Source organism: Vidua macroura, chromosome 8 (genome assembly GCF_024509145.1).
Source record: "Vidua macroura isolate BioBank_ID:100142 chromosome 8, ASM2450914v1, whole genome shotgun sequence".
Classification (NCBI taxonomy): Eukaryota; Metazoa; Chordata; class Aves; order Passeriformes; family Viduidae; genus Vidua; species Vidua macroura.
The window spans coordinates 164,752-175,962 of NC_071578.1; the positions used below are offsets into that span (position 1 = coordinate 164,752).

Below are 11,211 nucleotides of genomic sequence, written 5' to 3' on the forward strand. Positions count from 1 at the left end.
ATGAGGTTAAGTAAGGTAGTTGGACAGTTGGTAAACTTCTCCTTATGGCATCTTAAAACTCATTTCTTAGATCTAGAACTGAATAATAAATGCAGGCACCAAGCCATTTTTGTATGAATCCAGGTTACCGTCTATAAATAAAGTTTAAAATTTTAAGCTGCATTTTTCTCATACATAGAGAAAACCACATAAAATTATTAAAACTAGTTGGTCCAAGATAATAAATAGACCAAGTGTAGAAAATCTCACTCTGTTCCATGAAAGTATGTTGTTCTAGAGAGGTTCTTGTATTGTGTCCATATCTGAAATATTTAGTAATATTTAGCCTCCAGCATAACCTGTTCTGTTTTTCCATTTCACTCCTTCTTTCTAAAGGGAATGAATTTTAAGTAATCTGAGATTAGCATATTTTTAGTTTACATACTACTATAGGCCTTTCAGAAATACAAGTTTTAGAACATGTAGGATTTTTTCTATTTCTGTTTTTCCCTTTTTCAGAGTGGAACTTATGGTTACATAATTTTAGAAGTAGATAAATGAGATGAAGCATAGTTGAAAAGTCTCTGTTCTTTCAATTATGACAGAGGCCACTGAATGAGGAAACATGAGCAGTATGATCTCAAGCTTCCATGAACTTCCAGGGCACTCAGTAAAAACTGGCTGAGATGTACTCTGGGTGTTAATCATATATACAGTGAGAAACATAAGACAGTTTTCTGTGCTTTTTAAAATTCCCTTAAAGAAATAAAAAGTCCAGTTCAAATACGAAATTTCCTTTTTCCTTTAGATCTCTGTGAGTCCCACAGAAGCTTCAATTATTACATTAACATCAACAATTAATAGATATGGTAAATTACTTAGAAAGTGCTTTGATGATCACTGTTTGACTCCATCCAAAATTGGCAGTGTAATGAAGCATTTAATGTCTAAGGGATCACATCTCCTCCTTGTTTTCCACTTTAAAGCCTTTATATTTAGGCAAGAAGGCTTGGGTAATGTCCTTACCTTACTGTGTTTTGAAATGAATTTTTATGTTTTTATTTTAATCTATTGCTGTTTTTATTATTACTGCTAGTAGTACTATTACTACTACTACTTCATGATATTAAATATATACAGTCCTTCAAGGACATTTATTTGCTCAAACTGCCTATACATTAATTTTTTTTTCTTTTCATTTTCACAGAAACTGAATTAAAAAAAAATGTTGAAACATCTAAAGAAAAAACCACAAAAGCTAATCAGAAAAAGAATGTCCAAATGGTGAACTTTCCACATTTTTGTAAATAACCAGAGAACTTGCATAGAAAAGTGTGAAAGTGGGTTGCATATAAGCTCATTATGTGTGCTAGAATTATGAAGTGGAGTGAATGTCTCATAAGTCCATGAGAATTTTGGTTCCTGTTGATTTTGCAAGGAGTTTTTCTTTGAAGAATCTCACTTTATAAATGAGACATATTTAAAAACCCACAAAGGAAGCTGCTTAAAGTTACTGAAAATAATTTCTGCAACAAAATATTTTATTTTATATAGTGATAACATATGCTTTTATAAATCTATATGTATATTTGCATATATATATCTATATATGTGCACACACATGTGTATATATGCATAATATATGTATATGCATTGTAGCTAATGCAGACTAGTTTATTAATTTCCACTGACAATTGAGTACCATGATGCTTTTAAATTCAGATTCAAAACTTTGTTAGTTGTTTTGATACAAATAATGCAATACTCTTAGTATTTAATTGAATCTTTAACATATAACAGAATATGTATTATTTTTAATTGTAGGCACCACTTAATCGTGATCTACCTTCTAATTGCTTGCCTGTTGATTCACGAAATTTAAAATGTATCCTTGCACAACCTATTGGCTAAGTGTATCAGCTAAATTTCCTTCTTTTGTTGTTTGAATACATTGTTTGTGATTAACTATTTATCAGATATTGTGGACCCCTATAATGAAGGAAGAGAAGCAGGTAATATATATTAAATAATATTTTATTCACAATCTACCCGTGGAATTTAGAATTGTTTTGTACCAAAAAAAGAAGTCGTGACATCAAGATGTTGGCAAAAAACATTCCTTTTCATCAGAACAGCACAGCTTATCACCTGTATATGGTACATCTGTGAAACAGCACAACTAACAGTTAATGGAGGTTTTTAGCTCCCGAAAGACAGACTGGTTTGGGCTGGAAGGGACCTACAGGTTCACCTCATTCCACCCCCCTGTCATGGCAGGGACACCTCCCACTGTCCCAGGTGCTCCAGCCCCAGTGTCCAGCCTGGCCTTGGGCACTGCCAGGGATCCAGGGGCAGCCCCAGCTGCTCTGGGCACCTGTGCCAGGGCTGCCCACCCTCACAGGGAACAATCCCTTCCTCATATCTAACCTAAACCGACTATGTTTCAGTGTAAAGCCATTCACCCTTGTCCTGTCACTATATGTTCTTGTAAATAGTCTCTCTCCATCTGTCTTGTTGGCTCCCTTCAGGTGTTGAAATAGTTACTAGGTCCAAACACGATTCAAAAGAAGCTACAGAACAATCAGTAGCATAACAGAGCGTGTCTCCATGTGTTTGCAGCTCTCCTTCACAGCAGATCAATATAAAGTGCTCAATATCTGACTCTACAGTGTAACTTTAACTTATACTAGTATGAAAATGTAGTCAAAAGGAGAAAATTGTTTATCATTAAATGTGCAATGTCCTTGGAGAGAAGAGGTGATTTTGGAGTCTTGTTTCCTGAAATCAGGACTCTGGAAACTCTGTTAGTTTATCCCCCCACTAGTTTATCCACTCCTCTCTGAGCCTCTGCAACAGAACCATATGAGCAGTATTGGTTTTCAATCTTTACCTTTTTTTCAGGATACCTAAAATTTTTTCTTTGTGTCCTTAACCTGTCTACCAAATAATCCTTGTTCATTATAAAAGACACCTTTCAAATGGGCATCCCAATTTTACTCTGAAAATGTCACAATTGTTTTAATTTTAAAAGCCAGACTTAGGTTTCAAAAAACATGAAATCTAATGATTACTTAAAACCCCCTAAATATGATAGTGTCATTTTAAAGTTATTGAAATTGAGATCACCCAAAGTTGTTTGTGGTATGTTACATTCATAATGATGAAATTCTGTTGTTACAGAAGCTTCAAGTCCTTCCCGAAAAATACAGGAAATACTAGAAAAATACCATGACCTATTTACAGTGCAGTGGGAAGGTGTCATTGGCAATATGTGTGCTCCAAGGTATGTAATATTCTATCTACTTTCTTGTTTTATCCATATTTCTTGTTTAAAATTGTGCATATTTTCAGAGACTTAGTTCATAAAATAGGGTTGCATTTTGCTGAGCTGATAAACACATAGCAAACCATTGTTGTTGTATCAAACACAGATCTAGGTTTGGTAGACAGAGTATTTTAGCGATCTGAAATAGAGTGCCGCAAAGAGATTCACCAGGTTGCTTTTGTCAGAGTTGGTGTATATGTAAATAATCTAATTTTGATAGAAAGTCTTCTGGTGCAGTCTTTGATGAATACACATATGTGAACATAAGTGTAATTTCTGGCTTTGCTCATAATTGTTTGCAAATCCAAGTCGTAAAACCATAACATCTCCATGCACCTTCAGCCAACTGTAAAAGGGAGCGCAGATTTCAGAAGCACAGTAGTGAAGGTACAGCACACAGTTTCCAATTCCAAACGTTGATCATGAAGCTAATACTGTTTTATGGAGTCTACTCATAAACACACTTTGTTCTTTATAGAAATACTTTACTTTTAAGATCATAGCCATAGGGGAATAAAAGGGATCTCAAGAGATCAAACAGTGACAAGCCCTATGAGACAACATGGCCATCTCTGGACCTTCCTTCCTAACTACTAGTTCAGCGGTCAGTCCTTTGGAATTTTGTCTACATAGCTAATACCACTGAGTGAGGTAGTCTACTATTTTTTCATAAAAATTGCAAAGATCATTATTACCAAATTGCAGGTTTTGCTGCCAGCTGGCCTGATTATCCACATAACTTTTTTAAAAACTAATTGCTCATGTCCTGGTAGGTATACACATGACTACTCCCTTTGAATGTTAGACAAAGACTGTACTTTAAAGCTGTACAATACATACAGTGATGATTTTTTTAAATTTTGTTTTTTTGATGGAGAGGCTGGTATTTATCTAAAAATACACTATGCCTCTTGCTCACCATGAGATGTTACTGAGTAATCATTTTAATACAAGAGCATAGTATTAATAATCCCTATGAGTTCTTACTCTTCTCACAGAATTCTGCAGCCATGTTTATCTTCTTGTTCTGCGTGATGACTTTTTTTATTATTATTTCTGGAGTAAATAGCACTGAACTGTTTGCTATGGATAATTTTTTGAAAAGTATGCTTGTAAAAGAGTAACATGAAAGTAACTTACTTTTTTCCTTCTTCCTTTCAGCCAAGCTGAATGGGAGGAGCTGCTGACAAACTGTAGTGCATTTCTGTTCTATGGGATGGAGAGATTCATGTCTCATGTGTCGCTTAATTGGTTGGTTGCTATGAACATTCCAAGTAAGATAAGCAAATTGAGAAATATTTTTAATTGCACCAACTTTTATTCCTAGATATGTCCTATTATATCATTATCACAGTATTGATGTTAGCAATTAAGGGCTTTTTTCTAGATCCAGGGTTTTTAGTCAGAGAACCTTTGTATTATGTAGGTTTTATTCTGTTGCACAGCTTTCTTGTAAATCCTCACAAATAAGCTTAGTCCTTCTTCACTTCCATGTGCTGGAATTTCTTAGGTTTCAAAAATTAAGTCAATATCTAATGGTTTTCTCAGTAAACCATCTCATTTTCTTTGGAATTTAGTATTTGGTTGCAAGATACTTTTTAATGGTAAGAACAACCTCTGCAGTGTCCCTTCAAGTGCCAAAATTCATAAGCCTCTGCTGTGGCAAGCAAGAATTGTCCATCAAGTCTGTGTTAATGCTGAAGGATTACTCTGCTATTACAGAGCATTTGTAGACTCTGAGAGGGTAATTTTTTTTTTTTTTTTTTTTTTTTTAATTTCTTCACAACTAATTAGTCTTTCTGTTGTAGCATAAGGCGTAGATTCAGGACTAGTTTTACAGATTAACAATCTTCATTTCTCCTCCTGTTTTCCTTGCACATACAGAAGAAGCTTGATTGTGGAGTTGTGCTGAATTTGTCAGGGTAGCTATATTGTGTTGACATGTGAAAGCCAGGACAGTACACATCAGATTGTGAAGCCCTGTAAAGCAACAGGAAGCTTCTTCATGAAGCTTTGATTTTAAAAGTGATTTAAATATCTATATGTAAATAGATATATAAAAGCATCATACAGTCAACCTAGGACATTCAAGAAATAAGAAAATATGTTTTCTCTATATACCTGGATCATGTCTGAAGATGGTGTTTCAGATATCGATAGACCAGGTATTTACAGGTCTGGCAACTTTTGGAAAGTTGTTAAACCTTGCCCTTTTTCCTACTCTTAAGATATGCCATGATTAATTCTGTCTGAGATTTCTGAAAGCTCTAACCTAGACCAAATATTATGAAGCATTCAGTTTGGTCATTTACATGATGAAATAAAATACATAATTGCTAAACTGAGCATGAGACCAGGCTGACAAAGAGAATGCAGTGGTTTAGTAAATCCTGAAATGAAAATGATACAAATTAACCTTGCTTTACGCGGGGTGTGATTTGGGAAAGCCTAGTGGGAGATATTATACTTCAGGGAAAATAATCAGTTAATCATTAATAAGTTAAGGTATGACTGTTTAAGGGGCAGAGTTACAGAGCAGACTCAAAAGATGGATCACAAATTAAACAATGTACCCTTGCTAGTGTTAAAAAAACCCCAAGGTCTGTATAGGGGTAGCTATACTGGAGTGTCACATGCAAGCTGTGTGAAATAATTTCCCACTCTATGTAGTATTCCAAAGGTCTCAGCTGGAGAAAAATATCAACCACATAGAGTAAGTTACTGCTGGAGAACATTAGGAGTGGTCAAAGGTTGTACCACAGCTTTTGTGATTAGTATTATTAACAAATATATACGCATTGATATGTTTATATTCATTTAAAACATGCTTTCAGAGGGAAGACTGACATATTGAAAGGAGATGTGATAGAAGTTTTAAGTGTGTCAAAGACTTTCCAGGCAGAGAAATAATTTACTTTTCCTCTGCTTGAGATAGGAGAATAACTAACAGATTTAAGCTATAGCAAACCAAACAGTAGGCAAAACCTTTTAATTCTGAGAGTATTCTGAGTTGTTTCACTGGAGAACTTTAAGGAAAATAAGGCATGTTAGGGATGTAACTTGGTTGTAAGTTATGGAGAGGGGCTGTGGTACAAAAATATTTCAATACCTGCATACCATAAACTCTTCCAAGAGTTCATAACTGCAGAGTTCGGTCATACAGGTCATTGGCTGTAATAAGATGGTATGTGGACTTCATTGCCAATTATGCTAATGTGGCATAGGGAAAAAAACCCTGCAAAACACTATGGAAAAGTGTAGCAAAATTACATGAAATAATGCTAGGATGACTATTAGTGTACTTTTACATAATACTTGACAATGTAAATTTTATACTAGTGTTTTAGACTATGTTCAAGAAAGTAATTAACTTCCAAAAGGCCTTTAATTATTTACTTTAATTATTATGCTGGGCATTATTATCAGTGCAAACAACATTGCTATATTTTTTTCCAGAATGCCATTTGGTGATTCTTCTGGATCTGGTAAGATCACAGCAAAGTTACCAAAGAATTGCAAACTCTGATTTCCACAGAAGGTAGGTAAAGTCAATTTCAGTAAAGTCCACAATAAGGTAGATTATTTCAAAGTAAAGTTAAAATTTTGAGTTATGAATATTATCCTTTACTTCTACAAGAAAAAGAGCTTCTTTATAGGACTAATTAGGATGAGAGCTCTGGTAGAAGGCAATGATAAGAAAATATGACACAGAAATCTTGCTACATTACACATATCTCTCAAGTCTGAGAGCAAGATTCTCAAAATGTTCTGATTGAATATATAAAATTTTCCTTTGACAGACAAACTGCTAAGTCTCCCTCTGGGGGTTCATACATGGAAAAGTTTAACAATTAGATTTTTATTTAAACAAATTATTATAGCATGTAAAATAACCTGTTCAGAATTTTTAATATTAATTGCAGCTTTTTTTAATCTTTAAAAGCATTTCAGTATTTTCATTGCTTTTAAGTTGGCAGGTGGTAGGGTTTACATTCTTTTATTACATGTCCATTATGAATTCTTGACAGATGCCACAGTGTCCTAATTTTATTCATTAATTATTTAGTCTATGCTGAATTTCAGATAACTTGATCATACTCTTGGGGGATGAGATGCCTTGCAGAGGAATGTAGATAGATTGGAGCATTGGGCAATCAACAGTGACATGAAATTTAACAAGAGCAAATGACAGACTCTTCACTGGTGACAAAGTAATGATGGACACAAGTGAAAACCTGGAGAGCGGTGGCCGGAGAGCAGCCCTGCAGAAAGGCGCTTGAGGCTGAGCCAACACTGTGCCTGAGCAGGAAGTGAGCAAAGCACATCCTGGGGACATAAATATCTCTTGACTTTTCTAATTATTCATTCCATGAAGAAGAAATAGAATAAATAGAAAAAAAATTCTCTAAAAATACTGTTTAATTAGTGCAACAATGCATAAGTTAAATATAGTTGTGTGTGAGATAAGTTATAACATACTTACATATGTAAATATGCAGATGTCTGAGTATATAAACAAACTCCTGGTATTTTTTGATATCCTTTTTGATCCCAAACAGCCATTTCCTAAAGTAAACCAAAACACAATTCCTTAAACTAGTTTTTCAAATGCAAAAAGTTTGAAGTCTCAGTTCAATAGTTTAGTGAATTTATCAATGAGTTAGATGTTAAGTCCAAAAGCTTCCTGAAAATTTAGAATAACATTCATTTTAAAAATGAGTCACATAAATTCCATAGACAATCAGACAGCATCTCCCCAAAAGATTGCAGAAAGCTTTCATTATCATCTTTTGATAAAGTTACTATAAAAAGCAGATCTGAATAAAACCAAAATGCAACCTTCTATTTACTGCAGTTTCAACCTTAGAGTATCACTCCCCTTTTATGATTAAAATAATTATGCCGAAGATGCTTACTGAAATACTCAGCAGTAAAAACTCAAATCCCACATTGCATGTGATTTGCTTTTAAGCCTCTGAATCAACACCATACTTAGGACATCTTTGTTTCAGTTCCTGCAGTATTTTATGTATAAACATGTCTTTTCACACCTGATTCTCAATTTTTGGACTGTCTTATAAAAGGTATTCTGCAGTGTTTTGGGGTTAGGGTCTTACTACTCCTTTCAGATTTCCAGAGATGTCCAGAACTACAGTAATATGAGAGAGAGTAAATCCCGTGGTAAAATTGCATCATGAAAAAATGTAGAGACAAGATTACCCGAATTCATTGTATTAAATTCAAAATGCCATATGAATGTTTGATGATCAGCATAGAAGAAAATGCACTCTGACAATCTTTCTCTTTCCATCAAAAAACATTGTATATTTAGTTATATTTTTATATATTATGTACATTTTTTAATTGATCTCATAATTCTGATTTTTAGTTGTCTACGTATTGCTCTAGAGAGACCAACAGAGACAGCAATGCTTCTAAGCCTTACAGGTGTTGGTTCTGTAATAGCCACCCAGTGGTACACAAACTTGGAGGAGAATGCAGAAAGGCTGGAGACCTTGTTTGAGAGTGAGTGTTTGTGTTTGCCTTAGCTGGTGTGTGTATTGCTCCAGACCGTCGTGTGTGTGTGTGTGTGTGTGTGTGTGTGTGTGTGCTCAGGGCCTGTGTGTATCTGCCTGTCTCCTGTCTCTTTCTTTGCTCCTTACCAAACTCTGCCTGCAGTTTCCATAGGAGCTGAACTGCATGCAGGAGCCACCATGTGGTTGACAGGCTGATGTTTCACACAGAACACTAACCTACTTAAAACAGATTTGGTGGGGTGTTTGTTTATGGTCAAAGAATAGGGTTTATACGGTGAGAAGCAGTGCCCCAGGACATGGCCATCTGTAGTTACATAAACTATGGGGGAAAAAATCCCCTGGATGTAACTTACATCTGCACAGATACATTGCGTAAATCTGTAAAGATATCCTTTTTCATTAAGTTTTAAATGAAAAACCATTTCATGGTTTTCACCATTTCATGGTGAAAGCACCAGGCTGTATGGTTGATATTTTCTTCTTTTTCAAAACTTTCATTAAAAACTCACAGAAACTAACATTTCTTTCCAGATTTGCTGAGTTTTGGTAAAACGACTGGGCAGACAGTTCATGTTCTTCGGAAAAGTAGAAGTCACAAGAAAAGGGATTCCATTAAAAGTAAGAATTAGTATGAAAGACTGGCTATAAACACTAACTAGAACCTTTAGATAGGTAGTTCACAGGTGTAAGTGAAACCTTACAGATGAGCTATTACAATTTTCTCTGGAACTTCATAAAAGAGCTGGGAGTTGGAAGACAACTGATAGAAGATAATAATTGGAGTAGCTATATTTTATATAAAAAAAAATTTTGGGGAGGCTTTGACATAGCTGACCAAAAGCTAAAATTTTTTCTCCACTGAACAAATAAGGTAGTGTTACTAACAAGGTAAATCAGGAACACAACATAAACAATATAAATGGCGTGGGATTATAAACTGCAAAAAGATCAGTAGGATCTGCAGTGATTTTAGACAGTCTGCATTGTACACAGCATACTAGACATAAAAAATATCTGGCATCATTGGAGAGAGGGGAAGAATTTCTGAGTAAAACAATTTCTAATATACTGTCTATAAAATTGTACTGTTATTTTTCAATGTGCAGGACTTACCTTTTAAAATAAGGTTTAATAAAATAAATTTTATTTATAGCTTGCACTGTCATGGAATTGAAGAAAGAGCTCAGATCAGAAATATTCCCTAGTTTTTTGTGTTTCTTTTTCAGAAAATGCTTCTTCAATAGAGTGACAGTTGTTAATATTTTTAAAAGAATGTTAAAGAACCATAAGTATTAATCAAAGAGAAGATGTGTTAAATGATGGCACAACATTCTTATATTTAGTAATATTCAGAAATAACAATGGTTTTTAATATATTTTTATAGTGGAAGCAGATTCTCACAGTTCTCCTGGAGACAAAATAGAAGAGCAGACTGTTTGCACTTCCTCAGATCCTCCTGCAAGTCATCCATCATTTTTTAATTGTGTGCTCTATGGTTTACCCAACATAATTCTGATGTAATAAATTGTGTCAATCTTTTCATGCTGATCTAAGGAGAGGTGAGATTAGGAAAATGTACATGTTGCTGTTTCAAATGTAAACAGTTTGATATTAGAATGTCAGAAAAATAGAATATATAGTTCAGAATTTTCAGTTAGTGCTCTAAGGTTTTTTTAACTTAGCTAATCCTTTAAAAATTTGGTAAGTACCAACATATTTTAAAGAAAAGTGGGCTTGATGCATGAATGGAATTGGAATGTATGAATGTCAGTGCTTCCATCTGGAAAAATGTTTCCTTGGCATATTTTATTTTCACATGGACATTTCATCAGAAACATAGCTAGAAAATTTACCAAGTGACCTTATTCTGAATGAACTGATCTTTTGATGTGGAGGTAGTTGTAGTTTAATTAGAAAACAAATTAGTGTTAAATAAAATGGTTAATTATTTTTGCTTTATTTTCCTGTGTTTTTCTTTAATAACATTCCCAACATAATTCCTTCCCAATATCCCATCCAGCCCTGCCCTCTGGCAGTGGGAGCCATTCCCTGTGTCCTGTCCCTCCATCCCTTGTGCCCCGTCCCTCTCCAGCTCTCCTGGAGCCCCTTTAAGGCCCTGGCAGGGCCTCTGAGCTCTCCCTGGACCCTTCTCCTCTCCAGATGAGCCCCCCCAGGTGTCCCAGCCTGTCCCAGAGCAGAGGGGCTCCAGCCCTGGAGCAGCTCTGGGGCCTCCTCTGGACTTGCTCTTATACTGGGGACTCTTGAGCTAGATGCAGTTCTCCACCTGGACTTTCACAAGAGTGAGAAATTATTTTTATTATATCAATCAATTAATTGTTTTAATGAAATAAAAATATTAAAATATTTTA

The 11,211-nt window shown here is 34.9% G+C and overlaps 1 protein-coding gene across 1 annotated transcript in view; it reads left to right on the plus strand.

Annotated features, from left to right (window-relative positions):
- CFAP46 (cilia and flagella associated protein 46) overlaps window positions 1–10,801 on the plus strand; it is a 69,662-nt gene extending 58,861 nt beyond the window's left edge. Inside the window, 9 exon segments of the mRNA XM_053984230.1 lie at window positions 1,187–1,263; window positions 1,804–1,864; window positions 1,956–1,991; window positions 3,160–3,262; window positions 4,466–4,578; window positions 6,761–6,842; window positions 8,694–8,830; window positions 9,373–9,459; window positions 10,227–10,801. Of these exon segments, the coding sequence (XP_053840205.1) occupies window positions 1,187–1,263; window positions 1,804–1,864; window positions 1,956–1,991; window positions 3,160–3,262; window positions 4,466–4,578; window positions 6,761–6,842; window positions 8,694–8,830; window positions 9,373–9,459; window positions 10,227–10,363 (833 nt within the window). The 3' untranslated portion in view covers window positions 10,364–10,801.
- Window positions 10,802–11,211: the final 410 nt, after the last annotated feature.